This window comes from Salmo salar, chromosome 13, assembly GCF_965601325.2.
Source record: "Salmo salar chromosome 13, fSalSal1, whole genome shotgun sequence".
Lineage (NCBI taxonomy): Eukaryota > Metazoa > Chordata > Actinopteri > Salmoniformes > Salmonidae > Salmo > Salmo salar.
In genome coordinates this window covers 64,077,224-64,101,199 of record NC_138303.1, presented here as the reverse complement: position 1 = coordinate 64,101,199, position 23,976 = coordinate 64,077,224, and the positions used below count along the sequence as shown (strand labels likewise).

Here is a 23,976-nt window from a genome sequence, read left to right as displayed (position 1 = left end):
GGATTTGGCGTAGGCAGCGCTAGTCCATGGCCACATCCTGCCTGGTGTCAACTGTACAGGCTGGTGGCAGTGGTGGAATGGTGTGGGGAATGTTTTCATGGTACACGTTACGTCCCTTAATACCAATTGAGCAACATTTGGATGCCAAACCTTATATAATCCATAGCCTGACAAATTCAGGCTGTTCTGGAGGCAAAGGGGAGTCTGACCCGATACTAGATGGGTGTACCTAATAAATTGGCAACTGAGTGTACATGCATACAGTATGTTCTATCTACCGTGTGTGTGTGTGTGTGTGTGTGTTCAGACCTACTGCACAAGCCAGTCCACAGAGAACCCTAACAATCTGAAAGCTGGAGTGTGGCCCTCGGCAGTGCCTTGGGCAAGATTACCATCAAGGAGGCATGCAGAGGAAAAGAGAGAGAGAATAAAGGAAAGCAGAGGGAGAAAAGAAGGCGAACAGAGGGAGGAGAGTGAAGGATAGGACAGAGGGAGGAGCCAGGGGAATAAAGCGAAGGAGGGAGGGATGGAGGAACGAGAGTTGTTTTTACCTGCAGCTCTCCGTCTCCCTCCACAGAGACTGCATCCCAAATGGCACCCTATTTCATATAGGGCACTATTTTTGACCAGAGCTCTATGTGCACTATAAAGGGAATACGGTGCCATTGTGGACACATAACAGCACCTGCATGAGTTGCCATGGGAGAGGTGCTGAGGTCAGACAAAAGAACTAGCCAAACCCCCTGCAGCAGCATTCACGCTGAGTGCTGCCTGCCTGTCAAAGGCCTGCAAAATGAACACAAAGGCAGGCAGAATACTAAAAACCGGATAAATGAGCACACGCTGAAGTAAGAGAGAAAGAATTTTGAGTAGAAAAAGTAGTTTTTCTAGCAATGACTGTGATATGTGGTTTTCTTACTACCTTAGTTGAATGTAAGTCATTCTGGATAAGAACGTCTACTAAATGACTAAAATGTAAAATGTAGAAAAGTGAGACCGAGTTTGGAGGGGGGAAAAGTGTTGTACAGTATATGTGGTTCCATCAGCCTGTATGTGCAATGTTTGTGACTGTTCATTTCCATGTGAAGCTCATAGGAGCATGTCAAATTGGGTGTCAAATGAAAGCTAAGAGTCTATTATAATTAAAGCATACTGTATATACTTTTTTCAACCATTTTCCATCCTAAACATTAGGAATAAGCAAACGCTTTGATTTCTTGTCAAACAGATGGAAAACGGGTCTTAGGAAACATCGACCAGAATAAGTCATGAAAGGTATTGGAAATACATCAAAACACAATAATGTTGAGCTAAAGACCCCTGTCAACTAATATCAGCATTTTATTCTTAGTGTAGGATAATGTTTTCTGCCTTCTGTAAGTTTAAGAAACATTGGCTTGTGCCTCGAAATTCCATTACGAAAAACCCATATATCTTTAAGATATTATCTAATTTCTCTCCCTCTTGAGGGGGATAATTACAGTTCACAGAAGTAACAAGTAAATGTAGCCCAATCAATTAGTTATAGTGTTTTTATTAATAGCAATTTTGTTTATGAATTATCAAGTAATTAAAACTCAGTAATTATAACAGAATTTCAGAAAAATCGGTAATGGAATTTCTGTAATTGAATTGCCTACAATGGGAAATCATACTAGCCACAAACCACAGTTCGGTCACCTGCTACTGTCCTCCCGTCCACTGGCATACTCTTATGTTCAGCTCATAACTGTTTTCTTTCTCTTTTTGTTGTCTGGTGGTCAAAGAAAGAGTGTGACAAGTCTGAACAACCTCTCTCTCCCTCCAATCATTTTCACCTCTACCAGCTCTTACTGACACCTATGAGCCCCCTCTCTTTCCATTTACTGTAACCAGCATCCTCACCCACGGAGCACTGAGCAACACCTGGACATCCATGGATGTTGAAAACTAGTTGAAATTTGGTCAGTCCACCCTGGCCTTGGACCATTTTTTGGTTTGGTCCGGACCAGTTTTGATTTCAAAGTCCATAGAGGTCTTGTCAGGCCTTACGTTTGTCCCAAACATAGAAGTCCATGATTGGTTCAGAAATGGTCTGGTCTGGACCAAATCTGAACAAATCACTGACGTCTGTGTTTCACAAGTTTGGACACAGTACAGTACATTACAGTACAGTGAAGAAAAGTAGAGTATAGAGTACAGTCCTGTACAGTACAGTAGAGTAGAATAGAGTGCAGTAGAGTTAAGTACAGAAGACTGTAGAGCACATTAGAGTTGACTATAATGTACTGTACTGAACTATACTTTACTGTACTGTACTGAACTATATTGTACTGTACTGAACAATACTCTACTTGACAATACTGTAGTGTACTATACTGTACCATACTGAACTCTACTGTATTGAACTCTACTCTTCTGTGCTGTACTGCACTGTACTCTTCTGAGCTCTACTGTGATGTACTTTCATGTCTAAACTTGTGAAACATAGACATCTATGATTGGTTCAGATTTGGTCCAATGGCGGAGCTCATTAAAATAATAGCCAGTGTGTAGAATAATACCCAAATATGCAAATGAGGATATTGCATATTTTTACCTTTGTGTAGCTATTTAGGATACGTCACCATGAAGAGAATGGCATTCATATCCATAATTATACATTTCTGTGTAGAACAGATCAGAGACCCATGATGAAATTCCGTAACCGCAATTATGTTAACAGATGTAAACCCACTTCACTTACTGTAGTTCAATAACCAAAATAGATTTGTTTCAAACTCATGGTGTCATGTCATAGCTTACACCCCATTCTTTCAGCAGACATCTTTGAATCACATACAAAACTGAGGGAGATTTTACCGAAATTCTGTTACCAAACTTTGTATCGGCACAGGTCTTCCAGTGAATGTGTTTTTGGAATTGCCCGTCTACAATCTTTATGTCACAGGTCTGGGATTTTGAGGCTAAAGGCCTGACTGGAGAAATATAAGTCCCTAAAGATGAGAGGAAAAATTGAGAGTAAACATATAACAAAATGGAGGTATTGAATGTTTTCTTTGCTTCTCTGCCACCTGTGTGTTTGTGTTTGTGTGCATTCTCTTCATGGTTGGTGGAGTAAGTAAATGGATTTAGAGCCACAATTCATTGCCGAGTGCAAAGAGGTCCTGCTAGAAAATAACTGAGTTACAAATGCCTTTATTGTCACCAGTATTGTGCCTAACACCACTCAGCTAAGATGAAACATTCACAACTGCAGATGTGGAGCACTCTAGCTACCTCTCTTTAACATTGCTGGACATTTATCATGTACATATCCTCCAAAACCAGATACAGTTCATTATTTCAGCTTTTATGTTGACAATGTACAAGGATGAAGCTTAAGGTCATTGTTAAGCAATATCAAGCTGACTTGGTGGGCTTCATGGTCAGAAAACATTCTGTAACTGCCTTGTGCACTTCACTTGCAAAGCCGCACAAATCATTACATCCTGTGCCGTACCAAACAAAGTAAAATCACATTAAACATATATTTCAACACGCCGATATCAGTCTTTAGCCCACACAGATAAGCTGTACAAGCTGTCGAAAGACCACAAAATGCATGTATTGGTCCGCCATTTCCAGACAACATCCTTGTCTTGTTTTGGTGGAGGTAATAGGATATAGTCCCGCACCACAAATATCTGTCCTTTATCAACTGTTATGTGTTCAAACTGGACACCGTTTTACGCACCGATGCCCATTTCACTTTCCAATGTCACAACATGACTTCAGGGCAAAGTGCTTCGATACAGTGCAGGTGCAAGTCATTGACGTATTAAGATTGAATGTTGTGATTTCGACGTCCACATATGAACGCCACCCGCGCTCAAAGAACACAACATGGCCTCCATCTGTAAATGAGAAGAAACTCAACATTTTATAACATCCCTTTTTGGTCATCACCAAAGTGTCACTACCCATCACTGTAACAGATAGCGCTGACTGGGTTCATACCCATCATCAAAACAATCGTTTTCTTCTATGGTGTTATATCACCATAGCTAGAGATAATGTGTATTGGTTGAGTTTCACCATCATTCTCTGCAAAAAACGAGCAACTTATTTTTGGTGTCTTCCATCGCCGTAATGACCTATCCTGAGTCCTTTTTTCATTAAGAAATAAAAGCTTTAGAGACTTTACTTTAAGCTTGAGAGACTTTAAGCTTTATTAAAGTGTATGACCCTTTATGGTCCCACTTTAAATTTCGTTCAGCTAATAAAGGATTCATAAAGCATTCATAATGCCTTCATAAGCACTACATAAATGTTTTGCAAATAAGTTATATAAATATGTCATGCTTTATAAAGGGTTCATAAATGTGACATAACTGTGTGACCTAATTACCAATGTCAAGTGTGACACAACCCACTATATTGAATATGATATAAATGTGTGCTTTATAATGGGTGACATGTTTTGCTGAAGAATGGCACACACTCTAAAGTGAAGTCATGCTAGTCACATCAAACTTGTCCTTCATTAGTTAGGATTAGGTTTAAAATCAAATTGTAAGAAGAGAAATTGTGGAAATAGGCTGGGTTTAGGCATAATTATGACTTTTTGGCTGTGTTAACTAGTGATGACCAGGGGGAATGTTTTTGCTCAGTAAGGTCACTCCCATTTAATTCTATGGTCACGCCCTCTAAGGACAACTTTGAATGGTTGATATCCCATGCATATGCATGCTGTGTGCGCAATAGCCTGTGGACGACGTTACACCAAGAGACACTTACCTTAATGATAGCCCCCAACATAAGGAAATTGAAATTGTCTTTCTTCTGGAATCATGTTACATCTTCCTTAGTACACAAACACGCACACAACAATATAACAAGCCATACCGTACCGTAAATAAAAAATAAATAAACATAATGGCTTAATGATGTAAACACAAATGTACTAACACATAGGGAATTATCACTAACGACTAAAATAAATAAACATTAATGACATGTTAAACCATACATTTCATTTCATTTTTACATAAAAAAATGCAAATACATAAAGGTTCAGAAGTCCAGTAATACAATTCATTACATTGAACATTACAAGGGCTGTGAATAGTGTAGTTTGTCAATGAACTGGGGGACGAATGGTTCTTGTCTCCCTGCCTGCTGGAGGTACTGCATGTTGGTTCCGACCTTAAAACTCTAATAAAAAGCATGAGCTGGCGCACACCCAGAGAAAGTTATCCTCTATGGGCTAGGCGGGACGAATTCGTCCCACCTACGTAACAGCCAGTCTAATCCAGTGGCGCGATTTTTGAATCGTTTGAAATACTATTACTTCAATTTCTCAAACATATGACTATTTTACAGCTATTTAAAGACAAGACTCTCGTTTATCTAACCACACTGTCCGATTTCAAAAAGGCTTTACAACGAAAGCAAAACATTAGATTATGTCAGGAGAGTGCCCAGCCAGAAATAATCCGACACCCATTTTTCAAGCTAGCATACAAGGTCACATAAACCCAAAGCCACAGCTAAATGCAGCACTAACCTTTTATGATCTTCATCAGATGACACACCTAGGACATTATGTTATACAATACATGCATGTCTGTTCAATCAAGTTCATATTTATATTAAAAAACAGCTTTTTACATTAGCATGTGACGTTCAGAACTAGCAAACTTCCGGTGAATTTACTAACAATTTTACTAAATTACTCACGATAAACGTTCACAAAAAGCATAACAATTATTTTAAGAATTATAGATACATTACTCCTCTATGCACTCGATATGTCCGATTTTAAAATAGCTTTTCGGATGAAGCACATTTTGCAATATTCTAAGTACATAGCCCAGCCATCAAGGGCTAGCTATTTAGACACCCAGCACGTTTAGCCTTCACCAATATCAGATTTACTATTATAAAAGTTTGATTACCTTTTGTTATCTTCGTCAGAATGCACTCCCAGGACTTCTACTTCAATAACAAATGTAGGTTTGGTCCCAAATAATCCATCTTTATATCCAAATAGCGTCGTTTTGTTCGTGCGTTCTAGACACTATCAGAATGGTAATCCACGGTCGGGCGCATGGCGCAGAACGTGACAAAAAATGTCTAAATATTCCATTACTGTACTTCGAAGCATGTCAACCGCTGTTTAAAATCAATTTTTATGCAATTTATCTCGTAGAAAAGCGATAATATTCCGACCGGGAATCTGCAATAAGCTAAACAGCCTAATGAATATACTCCACGGGGGCTAATCGCGCACGCGCCTCATTCAATGGTCCTCTGATCGGCCACTTGGATAAGGTGATAATCTGTTTCAGCCTGAGGCTGCCTCGTCATCCTTCAGGATTTTCCCGGCTTCTGAGAGCCTATTGGAGCCCTGGGAATTGTCACGTTACAGCTAAGATCCTTACTCTTCAATAAACAGATGCAAGACGCACGACTCCTTGTCAGACAGGCCACTTCCTGCATGAAACCTTGTCAGGTTTTTGCCTGCCATAGGAGTTCTGTTATACTCACAGACACCATTCAAACAGTTTTAGAAACTTTAGGGTGTTTTCTATCCAAACCTGAACAATAATATGCATATTCTAGCTTCTGAGTTGGTGTAGGAGGCAGTTAAAAATGGGCACATATTTTTTCCAAAATTCTCAATACTGCCCCCTAGCCCAAACAGGTTATTTCATGTAGAGGTGCTGACTAACGGCGAATAAACTGTAAGCTATATAAACAAATAAAGAGAATCGCACACTCTAGATAAAATGTATTGGGTAAACCACCAATGTTTCGGCATCACTGTGCCTTCTTCAGGGTAATGTCATGAATGTTTGAACCAGGTTATGTAGATAAACAGTGCAATTAGTGCAACCAATGACAAAAGTGAGCTGTGTGTCATAAATATTAGGTTGATTAGAAAAAAATTGAGTGAAGATAGGATATCCAGTAGGCCTCCCTCTGTTTTAGAAGGATCTCAATGTTACCTTCTCTCCTTGGTAGAGTAACATGCTCAATGCCTGTGTATTTGAGGGAGTAGATTCACAAAGTGAGCTGCTACTGGATAGTCAGTGTTCTTACACCTAATTGAGCTGCGGTGTTCAGCTATGCGTTGTTTTAATTGTATTTTTGTTTGTTCTATGTAGGATTTCCCACATGAAAAGGTGATGAGATACATTACTCCCTTTGCCTTGCATGAGATGTTACTCCTAACAGGGATTTGTTTTTACCTTTACTGTATGTCGGTGTCTGAAGAGGCCTTAAAAGTAACAACAAAGAAAGTTAGTAACGTTGTTAGGAAATGCCATTGTCACACCATCTGGATAAGGGGATAGTACTCTAAATAGGGGGGTGGGAAACTCCATTTCATTCATACTATTATACTGAACAAAAATATAAATGTAACATGCAGCAATTTCTAAGATTTTTGAGTTACAGTTCATGTAAGGAAATCAGTCAATTGAAATTAATTCATTAAACTTTTTGTGCGTTTGGCTGACAGGTGTGGCATATCAAGAAGCTGATTAAACAGTATGATCATTACACAGGTACACATTGTGCTGGGGACAATAAAAGGCTACTCTAGAATGTGCAGTTTTGTCACAAACAGAGTATTCTGTCTGTAATAAAGCCCTTTTGTGGGGAAAAACTAATTCTGATTAGCTTGGCCTGGCTCCCCAGTGGGTTGGCCTGGCTCCCTATGCAAGGGAAACTATACAAAATCATTTACATATTTAGATTTTTCCCTGAAATCAAAAGTCATCCCCTGATGTGGTTTAAGTATTGTTGTGAACACAGAAAAAACACCGATAAAATGTTGTAAAAAAAGTGTGGAAAAAACTGCAGGGAATAGCAGAAAAAAATGGGGGAAATCTGAAACCTGGAAAAACTAATCCGAGAATTTTTTGGGGGAAATTTAGGAAAAAAACTGTTTTTTTTTGCGTTTTTTGCTTTGCACTACATTTTAGTGTTGAATTCTGGGGAAAGTTGAGGGTCAGGTCCAATATTGGCTATGCACCAAAGAGGGAAAACCGTTGGCTGATCCCAGCAATTTTTTGAGTAATATAATATATACGCTTTCATCCAAAGTGACTTACAGTAATGCGTGCATACATTTTTACATATGGCTGGTCCCGGCAATTGAACCCACTATCATGGTGTTGCAATGCTCTACCAAGATACATGACAAGGTTATAAATACTTTGTGAAGCCTGAATTTAATATGATTTATAAAGCCATTATTAAGATGTGCTTATTGGGGGTTATGTCAAACAGTTATGCCACATTCATGAACTCTTTATAGAGCATGATATACACTTATAGATTATTTTTGACACATTTATGTGGTGTTTATGGAGGCTGTATTAAGGCTATGTGAAGCATCTATAAAGTGCATGTCATTTAAAGTGGGACCAACTTGGGTGTATTTTGCCTCTGAATAAGTGATTGATTATAATGATTATGATTTATATTGACAATAATCAATGTATCATTACAGCCTAATTAATTGCTGGGATTTCATTCCATAATAATTTTTCTACATCATAACCTGTGGCCGAACACAACCAATGTTTATTTTCTTTTATAGTACAAAAAATACAAATTCATATGTCAGATTAGTTTACAGTAAACCGTAACTGTGAAACATGTCGTGAACTTCCACCTTTTATTGCTTATTACCGTGGGTGTTTTGAGAGTGCTCAAGGTTGTTGTCTGTGGCTTTGTTATTACACAAAGTAACTAATCTTCTTGAAGCAGTGGTGCCTTGAAATTACTGTGTAGTTTTGTTCAACAGAGATAATAAGAAATCATAACAGAGAGGAACAGCGAGTTGGAAACACAGGCTTCTATGCCGACACAATGGCTTGGCCTTTTGCCACATCTCAGGGGCAAGATTATCTTCTCTACCCACATTTCTTTAAATGCTCAATCCCCCCACTACACACCTCCCTGCATACGATCTATCAATTACTCCCAGCTTCTCTGTTGTTAAAATCTGTGTTTTTAAAGACTAATGGGAATAGGCCTCAAGCATAGGCACTTCTCTACTCTCTTCTTTCCATGCTCCAAAGGTACAATAAACCTTCTTGACTTCTTTAGGACGGAAGGTTCCCCCACAGTTAATGTATACTGTGTACACAAAGCAACTACAGTGTGGTTTAAAGTGAACAGTCATGCCGAAACACCCATACACCTCATGTTGTAGTAAGAGAAAGGGACAAAAACGTGATCTTCATGCGCTTTCATCTTGGATTTAGATGAAGGAAAACTCTTATTTGATTGGCAGCATTTGGATTTATGTTTTCCATTCCAGCGATAATGGCCTAGGGCCGCGTTTGAGTGCCTTTTGTCCGTGCAGCGGAAGGAGGATCAATCAGAGAATAAAAGTTCTTCAAGATACATTTTCTTCTCTTTTACCCTCTACCCTCATTGAAGCTGGAGAAGACACAGGAGTCACAGTATGTTGCCTGAAAAAACTATTGGGCAATGTTTATACACTCCCCCAAAAACATCTTGGCTGCCCTTAAGTTTTGCACTATCTTGGCGGAATGTAATTGTCTCTTGTAGAATTTACTTAACCTGTTAGGGCTAGGGGGCAGTATTGACACGGCCGGATAAAAAACGTACCCAATTTAATTTGGTTACTACTCCTGCCCAGTAACTAGAATATGCATATAATTATTGGCTTTGGATAGAAAACACCCTAAAGTTTCTAAAACTGTTTGAATGGTGTCTGTGACTATAACAGAACTCAAATGGCAGGCCAAAACATGAGAAGATTCCATGCAGAAAGTGGCCTGTCTGACAAGTTGTGTTTCATCTTGGCTCTTTTTATTGAAGACTGAGGATCTTTGCTATAACGTGACACTTCCTACGGCTCCCATAGGCTCTCAGAGCCCGGGAAAAAGCTGAACGATATCAAGGCAGGCTCTGGCTGAAACACATTATCGCTTTTGGCAAATGGCCGATCAGAGTACTATGGGCTTAGGCGCGTGCCCGAGTCGACCCCATGCTTTATTTTCTTTCGTCTGTTTACCTAAACGCAGATTCCCGGTCGGAATATTATCGCTTTTTTATGAGAAAAATGGCATAAAAATTGATTTTAAACAGCGGTTGACATGCTTCGAAGTACGGTAATGGAATATTTAGAATTTTTTTGTCACGAATTGCGCCATGCTCGTCACCCTTATTTACCCTTTCGGATAGTGTCTTGAACGCACGAACAAAACGCCGCTATTTGGATACAACGATGGATTATTTGGGACCAAACCAACATTTGTTATTGAAGTAGAAGTCCTGGGAGTGCATTCTGATGAAGACAGCAAAGGTAATAACATTTTTCTTATAGTAAATCTGACTTTGGTGAGTGCTAAACTTGCTGGGTGTCTAAATAGCTAGCCCTGTGATGCCGGGCTATCTACTGAGAATATTGCAAAATGTGCTTTCACCGAAAAGCTATTTTAAAATCGGACATATCGAGTGCATAGAGGAGTTCTGTATCTATAATTCTTAAAATAATTGTTATGCTTTTTGTGAACGTTTATCGTGAGTAATTTAGTAAATTCACCGGCAGTGTTCGGTGGGAATGCTAGTCACATGCTAGTCACATGCTAATGTAAAAAGCTGGTTTTTGATATAAATATGAACTTGATTGAACAAAACATGCATGTATTGTATAACATAATGTCCTAGGGTTGTCATCTGATGAAGATCATCAAAGGTTAGTGCTACATTTAGCTGTGGTTTGGGTTTATGTGACATTATATGCTAGCTTGAAAAATGGGTGTCTGATTATTTCTGGCTGGGTACTCTGCTGACATAATCTAATGTTTTGCTTTCGTTGTAAAGCCTTTTTGAAATCGGACAGTGTGGTTAGATTAACGAGAGTCTTGTCTTTAAAATGGTGTAAAATAGTCATATGTTTGAGAAATTGAAGTAATAGCATTTCTAAGGTATTTGAATAACGCGCCACAGGATTCCACTGGCTGTTACGTAGGTGGGACGATTTGGTGCCACCTACCCTAGAGAGGTTAACTCCGGTGGAACTTGATGTGCACCAGATTCATTAACCTGTATGGGCTAGCGTCCCACCTACTCAACAGCCAGTGTAATCCCGTGGCGCGTTATTCAAAAACCTCAAAAATGCAAAAACTTCAATTTTTCAAACATATGACTATTTTACACCATTTTAAAGACAAGACTCTCGTTAATCTAACCACACTGTCCGATTTCAAAAAGGCTTTACAACGAAAGCAAAACATTAGATTATGTCAGCAGAGTACCCAGCCAGAAATAATCAGACACCCATTTTTCAAGCTAGCATATAATGTCACATAAACCCAAACCACAGCTAAATGCAGCACTAACCTTTGATGATCTTCATCAGATGACAACCCTAGGACATTATGTTATACAATACATGCATGTTTTGTTCAATCAAGTTCATATTTATATCAAAAACCAGCTTTTTACACTAGCATGTGACTAGCATGTGACTAGCATTCCCACCGAACACTGCCGGTGAATTTACTAAATTACTCACAATAAACGTTCACAAAAAACGTAACAATTATTTTAAGAATTATAGATACAGAACTCCTCTATGCACTCGATATGTCTGATTTTAAAATAGCTTTTCGGTGAAAGCACATTTTGCAATATTCTCAGTAGATAGCCCGGCATCACAGGGCTAGCTATTTAGACACCCAGCAAGTTTAGCACTCACCAAAGTCAGATTTACTATAACAAAAATGTTATTACCTTTGCTGTCTTCGTCAGAATGCACTCCCAGGACTTCTACTTCAATAACAAATGTTGGTTTGGTTCAAAATAATCCATAGTTATATCCAAACAGCAGCGTTTTGTTCGTGCGTTCAAGACACTATCTGAAAGGGTAAATAAGGGTGACGAGCATGGCGCAATTCGTGACAAAAAAATTCTAAATATTCCATTACCGTACTTCGAAGCATGTCAACCGCTGTTTAAAATCAATTTTTATGCCATTTTTCTCATAAAAAAGCGATAATATTCCGACCGGGAATCTGCGTTTAGGTAAACAGACGGAAGAAAATAAAGCATGGGGTCGACTCGGGCACGCGCCTAAGCCCATAGTACTCTGATCGGCCACTTGCCAAAAGCGATAATGTGTTTCAGCCAGAGGCTGCCTCGATATCGTTCAGCTTTTTCCCGGGCTCTGAGAGCCTATGGAAGCCGTAGGAAGTGTCACGTTAGAGCAAAGATCCTCAGTCTTCAATAAAAAGAGCCAAGATGAAACACAACTTGTCAGACAGGCCACTTCCTGCATGGAATCTTCACAGGTTTTGGCCTGCCATTTGAGTTCTGTTATACTCACAGACACCATTCAAACAGTTTTAGAAACTTTAGGGTGTTTTCTATCCAAAGCCAATAATTATATGCATATTCTAGTTACTGGGCAGGATTAGTAACCAGATTAAATCGGGAATGTTTTTTATCCGGCCGTGTCAATACTGCCCCCTAGCCCTAACAGGTTAATGTAGAAATTAACTGACAAAATTTCATTTGGTCATAGAGTTTGTCTTTTTGGGGGGCAGAGCTCATAAGAATATCTTTCAGACGCTCTTTTCCAGAGCGACTTACAGGAGCAATTAGAGATTTTTCACCTGGTCAGCTTGGGGATTTGACCCAGCAACCTTTCGATTACTGACCCAACACTCCTAACCGCTAAGCTATGTGCCGCCCTACCTGCCTCCTACTGCATGCTTTGCAACCGTATATTTGTACAGTTACATTTACATTTAGGTCATTCAGTCAGTGCATTCAACTAAGGTAGATAAACAACTACATTACATGTAAAAAGTAAAAATGTTATGTAACCGTTATTGAGAATGTCGTTGTAGTTAAATTGGTCTGTTGATTTGCTGGCGGAGAAGCTCGTGGACGAGCAAGAAGCAGATGGGAGCACAAAGCTCCCTACTGAAATCTCCCCTAAACCATTGTTAATTGGAAATAAAAGAAGAGCTTTTTTTCATTTAGTAGTTAGCTAGGATGAACGCAACTCAAAGAGCTAGAACTGATACATTTGATTCATTTGGGAGGTACTTGTTCTAATTGAGTTGAAACATGATTACCTGAATACATTTTGTCAATCATTTTTGTCAATTCAATAGTGTTTCAATAACACAGTTCAATTAAATCGATCTAAGAAGAGTCTTGGTGGTTCCAGACTTCTTCTATTTAAGAATGGTGGAGGCCACTGTGTTCTTGGGGATCGTCAATGCTGCAGAAATGTTTTGGTACCCTTCCCCAAATTTGTAGCTCGACACAATCCTGTATCGGTGTTCTACGGACAATTCCTTCAACCTCATGGCTTGGTTTTTGCTCTGAAATGCACTGTCTATAAAAACTGTGGGACTTTATATAGACAGGTGTGTGCCTTTCCAAATCATGTCCAATCAATTGAATTTACCACAAGTGGACTCCAATCAAGTTGTAGAAACATCTCAAGGATGATCATTGGAAACAGGATGCACCTTTGCTCAATTTCGAGTCTCATAGCAAAGGGATACTTAAGTTAATAGGTTAACTTGATGAATTGAAAGGAAGTCCAATTTTCCCCCAAAACCCAACCCCTTATCTTCCAATGTCTGTCTGCAACCAGACAAGTAACAATAACATTTTTCACAGAAGACCCATGGGAGGCAGCGTGTAATGGTTTTATGTTTGGCACACTGCGGCACATTTTCATTCTTTATCATTTGGTTTTTCTATCTTGAAAATGCTGATAAGCATTCAGGAAACACATTTGGTCAAATCCATAGAAAACATATTTCAAAGTACTGTAGACTGTAGGTGGACCGTGGCAATCCTCTGTAAAAATTCCATTATACACACCAGATTAATTCAAAGCCTGTTTGTTTTTTCTTTTTCTTTCTTTTTTTCTTCCTCAGACAGAATTACATTTTCTCCTCCCGACAATAACAATACAAAGGGTACCCGGAATGACAATGAAATGTAACCCTTTTTGGCACAGCTGTTAACAATTCACATTGCACTGACAGGTATCAAACGGAGGTAATAATACTTTTCAATCTGCTACTGTGACACTAGCGCTGTAGACTAGCATACACAGTCAATGCACTGTAGTCCCCACCAAATCGACAGGGCACACAACCCCATATTTCACTCTCTCCTGTTTTAGTTTTACGTCACCAGTGGTCCTCTCCGTACAGCAGTGTGATTGGACTACGACGGTGTCACGTCCTGACCAGTAAAGGGCCTATTTGTTATTGTAGTTTGGTCAGGACGTGGCAGAGGGTATTTGTTTTACATGTTTTTGGTTATGTGTCCGGTTATGTAAAGAAGATGAGTGTACATTTTCCCGCTGCGTCTTGGTCTTTACCCTACGACACCCGTGACAGAATCTCCCACCAACCACGGACCAAGCAGCGGAGAAGGGAGCAGCAACAGTGCCCAGTAGAATCATGGACATGGGAGGAAATTCTGGACGGGGCTGGACCTTGGCACCAGGCTGGGGAATATCGTCGCCCACCGGAGGAGATAGAGGCAGCCAAGGCGGAGAGGCGCTGGTATGAAGTTGTGTACGCGCCGATGGGGAAGCACAAGAGGCAACCCGGATAATTTTTTTGGGGGGGGCACATGGGTAGTTTGGCTGGGCCAAGGGTGAGCCCTTAGCCAGCTTCCCATGCTTATTATGGGAAGCAACTGGAGTGGAGAGCACCGGAGTATGCGGAAGTGCGCACGATCTCGCGTGCGCACGGGCTGTCCGGAACCGAGTGAGACAGCCTACAGTCCGGCACCGAGTGAGACAGCCTACAGTCCGGCACCGAGTGAGACGGCCTACAGTCCGGCACCGAGTGAGTCTGCCTACAGTCCGGCACCGAGTGAGACAGCCTACAGTCCGGAACCGAGTGAGTCTGCCTACAGTCCGGAACCGAGTGAGTCTGCCTACAGTCCGGAACCGAGTGAGTCTGCCTACAGTCCGGAACCGAGTGAGTCTGCCTACAGTCCGGAACCGAGTGAGTCTGCCTACAGTCCGGAACCGAGTGAGTCTGCCTACAGTCCGGAACCGAGTGAGACAGCCTACAGTCCGGAACCGAGTGAGACGGCCTACAGTCCGGCACCGAGTGAGTCTGCCTACAGTCCGGCACCGAGTGAGTCTGCCTACAGTCCGGAACCGAGTGAGTCTGCCTACAGTCCGGAACCGAGTGAGTCTGCCTACAGTCCGGAACCGAGTGAGTCTGCCTACAGTCCGGAACCGAGTGAGTCGGCCTACATTCCGGAACCGAGTGAGTCTGCCTACAGTCCGGAACCGAGTGAGTCGGCCTACAGTCCAGAGCTCCTAGAGTCGGTCTACAGTCCAGCGCTCCTAGAGTCGCCCTACAGTCCAGAGCTCCCAGAGCCCAGTCCAGGGTCTGGCCTCAGGCAGAGGTATGCAGTGGGGGTGGTTTGGTCCGGTAGGGGAATTAAGGCCTGAGCCTATGCCACCTCCACTGTAGGAGGTTTGGGGAGGGGGGGTGTAGCACAGGAGCCGTCGGTGACGGCAGCCACCCTCCCTTCCCTCCCTTTAGTTTTGGGATTTTTGTTTTGTTTTGGGGGTTATTTTTGTTATTTTTGTGTGAGGTGCTTCCGGGGTCTGCACCTTTTTTTGGGGGGGGGGGGGGGGGGGGTACTGTAAAGGGCCTATTTGTTATTGTAGTTTGGTCAGGACATGGCAGAGGGTATTTGTTGTACATGTTTTTGGTTATGCGTTTATATAGAGGGTTATTTTGTGTAAAGTGTTTCTGGGTTTAGTGGTGTATCTATGTAGAAAGGGTATTTGATTTAAGTGGTTCGGGGTTTATTAGATATGTATTTATGTAAGATGGGGTGTTTGATTTAGGTGTTCCGTGTTGTTGGGTATGTTCTTGTATTGTATTTCTAGGGGGCTGGTCTAGTGTTGTATTTCTGTGTTGGCCTGGTGTGGCTCTCAATCAGGATCAGCTGTACTTCGTTGTTGCTGATTGAGAGTCATACTTAGGTCGCCTGTTTTCACCTGTTAGTTTGTGGGAGATTGTGCTGTGTATAGCTTTGTGCCTTACCGGCCTGTTATTCGTCGTTGTGTTTTCGTATACGTGTTTGTTTTGGGTTTTCCTTCTTTGTCCGTAATAAAGAAGATGAGTGTACATTTTCCCGCTGCGTCTTGGTCTTTACCCTACGACAGACGGTGATGAGACTGTATGGTTCTCAGCACACTGGCACTAAATCGCTGACACTGTTTATGGCACACATTTCAATCTTGCTGCGGAAAAACATTTCACAGCCCATTGCAACAATTAAATAAAGCTGCCCCCTCTTTTCAGTGTTCTCAACAGGTAAGGGAATATGAGGCTCTGCTCGTAGGCCTAATTGCATTTCAGTAAATCCATGGCCAACAGGAGAAATCGATCCCTGTTATACCGTGCATATTGCATAGGCAAACACAACTTGGAACAATGTGCTTGTGTTAAATGTTGCTTTAAATCTTGTATCATCTTGATTGATGTCATCAAATTTGTGAAGTATTTCCACATGAAAAGTAATATGATGTTGGGTATTTCAATAAAATAAGCATTTTCCTATCAAATACTGTATATACAGTACTCGTCAACCATGTAGTACAAGGGCAATTCCACAGTAACAGAGTGATGCTGAGACTGATTCTTCACTGTAAAATGCATGTCAAACAAAACCAATGATTGCACAGTTAAATAAACCATATAACTCTATGCACAAGGACTACTTTTAACAAAACATTTAAAGAACAATGCAGATCAAAGTTTGGTAACAGAATAACGGCACAAACAGAACACACTGTCATTCTGTTACCAAACTTTGCATCTGCACTGTTCTTCAAGTAAATGTGTTTTTGTACACTTTTCTGTGGAAATTGTTCAAAGTAGTCCTTGTACATATCATTGTATGGTTTGTTTAACTTTGCAATCATTCAGTTTTGTTTGGCATTCATCTTAGAGTGAAAAAACAGAGTCTCAGCATCACTCTGTTACTGTGGAATTGTCCACAACATATCTCTGTGACCCTGTCAAAATTAATTATCTTCAGTAGCCATGACTCAAGATGAGATTTTCAGACAAATGTAACTATCATCAGATAGGCATGGCAGCAAGGTATTGAGGTTTCCAACTGAGATTAATAATTTGTGAATTCAGCTTAAGTTTCTCTTGAGTCCTTTCTGTGGGTGTAGACTTTGGTATTGTCTTGAGTAAGACATGGCGAAAACAAAGTGATGACTCAGCGTTATATTTTGTCTTGTAACAACAAAACATTCTGGACTTCTGAGAAATTCAGTCCCCAGCTAATGCAGAATGTTTGTGAGTAGGCAAAATGTTTGCTTTTGTGCTGGAGGAGTTCATGTAATTTGGCATTCTGATTGCAAAATAAATTGAAAAGCTTAAGGCAAACAGAAAATTGATGTAAAAGAAGTATCCTTGACAAAATATATGTATTTATTTTGATTTGACTGTGAGTGTTTTCGCCCACTGAGAAGCTGGCGATGTGATGATGAGATTCATTTGTTCAATTCAGACTCCCATTAGAGCTAGCCATGCTCTGCAGAATCCCTGTTGTGAGGCACCACTAGGAGTACAGGGCTAGATTGAAGCATTACATTGCACCCTCACAGATTCTGAGAAATACAATGCAAATGTGAACAGACTTTGCCATTAAGTCCCTCTTGGAGGAGTGCACTCTTTCTGAGGTTATCTATGAGGTCTCAAACTGTCAGTTTGTATGTTAAACTGTCAAACCAGAGTCATATTTCGGAATTCTGAGATGGCATCCTTTTGACATTGGTGGGAGTACTAGGAAAAACATTTGCTGTGGAAAGTCAATATGAATATTGTTTAATATCACCAACAGTGACAAAGACAATATTCAACTGGGTTGTTTATCATGAGTATAAGTAAACAGTTTGTGAAGGCAGTTGTATTTCCCTTATGCATGCAGCACAGAGTAGAAATACTGGTGACACATATGTTGTCTATGAATCAGATACTCATGAGTCCCAGGTCAACAGAACATAGAATGCACCTCAAAATGGTGAATCTCAATGTATTTCCTTGATTCCTCGCATTCTCTCCCCTCACCTCTTCCTCAAATTGATGATCCGAGGTTCCTCCCCTCAGACCATCTCCTCCAATGCATTTTTGAGGAAGCAAGGAGAGATAATGAGAGCAATTACAATTTAGATTCAACGATAATGTTGTTTTTGTGGTGTTGGCCATCTCGTCATAGATCCGTCCTGAGATGCCTTGAGAGCTTCTCTCCAATGACTGGGACAGACATGAATATTGAGTACTGACACTCCTGGGGTCAAGAAGGTTGCTGTGATTAAACGTAGGAGAGGGTATAGAGGAGGCATATTTTAAGAACGGAATGGCGTATAAAGCCAAGAGACAAGCACATAGGTCCCCTTCTCAAGTCAATTGTGGTTTCACCCAGGGAATGTCCCAATATTTTCTACTTGCAAGTCCTTTTTTACTACCTGACACTGTCACCCTTTACTAAAGTGAAGACCATGTGGACAGTGACATGGCCAAGATATCAAGTCCGCTGTTACAAAAGGAAACAGTACACTACATGACCAAAACTATGTGGACACCTGCTCGTCGAACATCTCATCCAAAATCATGGGCATTAAGATAGAGTTGGTCCGCCCATTCCTGCTAAAACAGCCTCCACTCTTCTGGGAAGGCTTTCCACTAGATGTTGGAACATTGCTTCCATTCAGCCACAAGAGCATTAGGGAGGTCGGGAAGTGAAGTTGGGCGATTAGGCCTGGCTCGCAGTCAGCGTTCCAATTCATCCCAAAGGTGTTCAACGGGGTTGAGGTCTGTGCAGGCCAGTCAAGTTTTTCCACACTGATCTCGACAAACCATTTCTGAACGGACCTCGTTTTGTGCACGGGGGCATTGTCATACTGAAACAGGAAAGGGCCTTCCCCAAACTGTTGCCACAAAGTTGGAAGCACAGAATCCTCTAGAATATCATCATATGCTGTAGCATTAAGGGGCCTAGCCCGAACCATGAAAAACAGCCATTATTCCACCTCAACCAAACTTTACAGTTGGCACTATGCATTGGGGCATGTAGTGTTCTTCTGGCATCTTCCAAACCCAGATGAATCCGTCGGACTGCCAGATGGTGAAGCGTGATTCATCACTCCAGAGAACGTGTTTCCACTGCACTAGAATCAAATGGCGGCAAGCTTTACACCACTCCATCGAACGCTTGGCATTGTGCATGGTGATCTTAGGCTTGTGTGCAGCTGCTTGGCCATGTAAACCCATTTCATGAAGCTCCCAATGAACAGTTATTGTGCTGACGTTGCTTCCAGTGGCAGTTTGGAACTCGGTAGTGAGTGTTGCAACCGATGACAAATTATTTTTACGTGCTACCATTTCGTGGCTTAGCCGTTGTTGTCCTAAATGTTTCCACTTCACAATAACAACACTTACAGTTGACCAGGGTAGCTCTAGCATGGCAGTAATTTGATAAACTGACTTGTTGGAAAGGTGGCATCCTATGATGATGCCACGTTGAAAATCACTGAGCTCTTCAGTAAGGCCATTCTGCTGCCAATGTTTGTCTATGGAGATTTCATGGCTGTGTGCTCGATTTTATACACCTCTCAGCAACGGGTCTGGCTGAAAATGCTGAATCCACTAATTTGAAGGGGTGTCCACATACTTTTGTATATATAGTGAAGATTGATTCAGAAATTACTGGATGTTTGACTCAATTTGGGAGTAGACAATGAGCCTCCAAACTACACTCATTCCCAATGGTGTTGTCTCCGGATTGAAATTAAACCATGCCTTTACCTAAATCTGTGAAACGCTGCTACCCTGCCTGGAAGAGCTAAACAAATATTCCCCTTAAGAGCACCAAAAATGCCTCATGTTACAGAATGTTGATTCCACTAATGGACTCTGAGAAAATGTTTGATTGTCTGGGGAGCAAAGCATTATAACTTTTTAGCCCGATCAATATTCAACATGCCATCCATCTTGCAATTGTCTGGATCTGGACCAGGGGATGACTGGTAGATAAATAATCTTAAAGCAAATAATAAAATATCTTCTCTTTTGCATGTTTACGTCAAGTAACGAACACATATTACTACAGCAAGTGCTCTTGATAACATGAACAAAAGATATAAGATAGAAATACAGGTTACCGTAGAAGTTATATATACTATGTATAAATGAGACATCTTATGAGCTGTGACTGTCAGAATGGAAAGGGAAAGGAAAGGAAAAGGGGGATACCTCGTCAGTTGTACAGCTGAATGCATTCACATGAAATGTGTCTTCTGCATTTGTGAAGCATATACCCAAAGACAAGACTATGGTTGCATCCCAAATAGCACCCGATTCCCTACATAGTGCACTGCTTTTGACCATGCCCTATGGGCCTGGTCAAAAGTAGTGCACTATACAGGGGATAGGGTGCCATGTGGGACATATAATCCTCTCTGCCACACTAATATAACACAGCAGTTCTCTGTTTGTTGTGTCTTTTAATGTTTGTCATTTAGCAGAGCAATTTACTGGAGCAATTAGGGTTAAGTGCATTGCTCAAGGGTACATCAACAGATTTTTCACCTAGTCGGCTCGAGGATTCGAACCAGCATCCTTTTGGATTAAAAGATAGAAATGTACCATTAAATTAAGTAAAGAGTCAAGACTTATCCTGTATAAATTTTTGGACTGGAGGTATTGGAGATATTCATATGGTAGAATCCCAAAATAACAAGACCTCGAATTATGTGTTATTTTCTTCAGTGAGATGCTGGAATACAGGAGGCTGCCAATAGCAACTAAATTTTCCTCATAACTTCTTCTGTGTGACATTTAAAAATAATTGGTTCAAGGACATACATCTGATGGTGTATTATAAGCAATTAATGGTACCATGATTGTCCTCTAAAAATGTTTTATTTACACAAAGATTCGCTATAATGGGGGGGTCCTGTTTTCCACCAACAATGTCTGTAGTACTGTGGTCGTCCTTCAACTTCCATGGCTTTAATGAGAGGGATCAGTCGTTGGTGGGAAAAACTGTTTGTGGGAGAACAAAAACATGTTTTCGACTCTACCCTCATACAAAAAGGTATGAAAGCTGTCTGTGTCCTGCATGTACCTTGTACTGAACCCTTTGTCTGCTTATATTCACACCCTTTCAAGATGTGTTCTCTAAATGAGGTTAGCTGCTGTAAGCAATGCACCACTCCGCTGCCTTCCCAAAATGAAGCCACCCAAACTGAAGTCATTTTTTGCGATGAGGGGTGAGATGGTAATGAATGAGGCCGAAGACAGATTGAGTTGAACAGCTGCATGGGCTCATTTTGATTTAATGTTTGCTGTAATGCATTTTCCGTTAAAAAGGTAATTGAATAGAAACGCTCGCCTAATATCTGGGCTCATCGGTATTGTAAGTCTTACATCAACATAAATGACTGGGAATGAAAGTGTGATTATTTCTATGTGAAGATGGGTCAGAGTATTAATGAATGTGGGATGATGTGGCCGGATGCCAGTACCATCTCCTGTGCTCTTTCTCACTACGCGAACCAATCCCCATTTATTCAACCATCCATGGATGCTATCTAACTATACACTGAATAGACACCTGAGCTGTGTCCGTAGGACAGCCTCAATCTCAGCAAGATTTACACCTGTTTGATCAGTCTGTCCGTTCATCTCTGCTTAGCCCGTTCAATATAACTTTTTTGGTTTGTAACTCCACTAACAGCTCCATAGCATCTGTATACTTATTTTCACTGGCCTACTGTGGCAACATTACTATTAGGATTCATTGTCATACACACAAAAACATTGAACAATGCTTCATCAATTCAACATCTACCCTGGCGGTACCCCATTGGATGCACAGTAGGCTACTGTGGCTCAGTTGGTAGAGCATAGCACTTGCAATGCTAAGGTTGTGGATCCAATTCCTGCTGGGGCCACCCATACGAAAATGTACTGTATGCATGTGCTATTATACGTTTCTTTGGATAACAGTGTCTGCTAAATGGCATATGACACTATACATCTGTGAAGAAAATTAAATCCTATCGAAACTGTTGATCAAAAGTTGCACTGTTTTGACACAAATTCTTCTCTGTTCCAGGGGCCAGTGCAGTGTTCACCCAGCAGCCCACAGACCTGGTGGTGGTGGCAGGTCAGCCGGTGACCCTGCCCTGCTCCATCCCTGGTTACCACGGCATGGTGCTCTGGCTCAGAGACGGCATGGCCCTGGGGGTCAACAGGGACCTCTCAGGTAGGAAAGCCCCTCACTTTACTTAGAATGGTGATAATGTAGCATTCATGAAGCATTCATAAACCCTTTATATGCATGACATAAAGAGTCATAATGCCTGTCATAAGCCCTACATATATTTAAATTATATTTTATAAATTCTTATGACAGTTGTTATGGAGTGGGTGTTATAATGTTTAATGCCAATAGCACTACATAAAATCATTTATAAAAGACCATATAAACATAGGGTAGTGTAACATTAGGCATTAGGAAGGCTTTATGAATGCTAAGCTTCTTTTTTTGTTTTTACTTGGCTTTATCTTTCTTTCCTCCTCTCCCAACTGAACTCTTTGTCTACCTCCCTCTATCTTCCTCAAACAGGGCCACTTATCTTTTAGTTTTTCTACTACTCTCTCTTCTCCTCTCACTCCATCTCTCTTTCTTGGGCAAGGCTTTCAGTCAATCAGTTTTTTTGTTTTCTCTTTCCTTACCTTACTCGTCTTCCTGTCTAGCTCTCTTTCTCTCTGTATTATAGTCTACGTCTCACCTTCTTCTTACGCTCTCTTCCTCTCTTTCCTTTCCTCCCTCGCTCGAATTATTCCCTTACTCTCTGTATTCAACATTTCTCATTTTTTTCTCTTCCTCTCCTTCCATCCTCTCTTGGACACAGCCTTTACCCATAGCCTCCATTTCTCTCAAAGACCCATACCATCCATCTGTCTGTCCATCTCTCTCTATTGCGCTCTTACCCTTAGCAACTGTTTCTTTGTCATAGTTTCCTATTGTTCTTGTGTCACTCACATGTCCATTGATCTGCACTTTTCCTTTCATTACTTTCATGTAATAAAAAAAAATCCATCCATGCTCTCGTCATCAAAAAGGTAGCTGTCAGCAATGGAGTATTTAGAGTTTGATCATTAATTAAAAGAGCCACTTCACATGGCACAGGAGTCACAAACACACTGATTGTGTTATTGCTGCTTTCAAAGCTCTCACAAGTGTTTTGAATATATTTCATGGTGCGCATTAATCAGAACCCTCTTGTGAATTATTAAGCAAAGACAAATTAAGGGGTTACATGGCAACAGGCTTTTTGAATAACGTGAGAGAAACTTTGGGGATTGGGCACAATCACAAACATCAAATTGTCGTAAGTGCAAATGATATGGTAAATGGCCAATGTTGATAGAGTTTAATCTGTGGAGGATCCACACTCTAAATGTATTCACTTAGAGGAAAAAATAACAAAAACGAATTGTTTGGCTGTTAGGCCATTGTCAGTGTGTGTTGATTATTGCTTGAGTACCTTTATGTTAATACCATAATTGTTTTCTTTGTTGTTTTCAAATTATCCTACTCTGCATTAGTAATCTTACGACACTGCAGTTGTCACATGAGAGGTCTTTGAAACTTTACATTACAGCCAGAAAAACAATTTCTCAATCTCGCAGAATACAGTAAACTCAACTAACCCTACACACCAGCCCTCCAAACTGCATCTGGGTTTAAAAAAAAGTAAACATTTGAAAGTTGCAGCAATTTATCGCAACATCTGCTGCTCCGGCAGATGGTTAAATTGTGTTTTGCTCATTTCCAAAGCGGCAGAGAGAGTCTCCTTCCCCAATCTTTCCTCTGGCTGTTTTGAAGACCATTCCGTCGCTCTGATGGCTGCCTGAGGAAATCATT

At 40.8% G+C, this 23,976-nt stretch overlaps 1 protein-coding gene across 1 annotated transcript in view; it reads left to right on the top strand.

Annotated features, from left to right (window-relative positions):
* Window positions 1-23,976, top strand: part of LOC106567547 (kin of IRRE-like protein 3) — a 368,305-nt gene that overhangs the window by 166,087 nt on the left and 178,242 nt on the right. Inside the window, exon 2 of the mRNA XM_014136991.3 lies at window positions 22,159-22,308. Coding sequence (XP_013992466.1) covers window positions 22,159-22,308 — 150 coding nt within the window. The remainder of the gene's footprint in view (window positions 1-22,158; window positions 22,309-23,976) is intronic.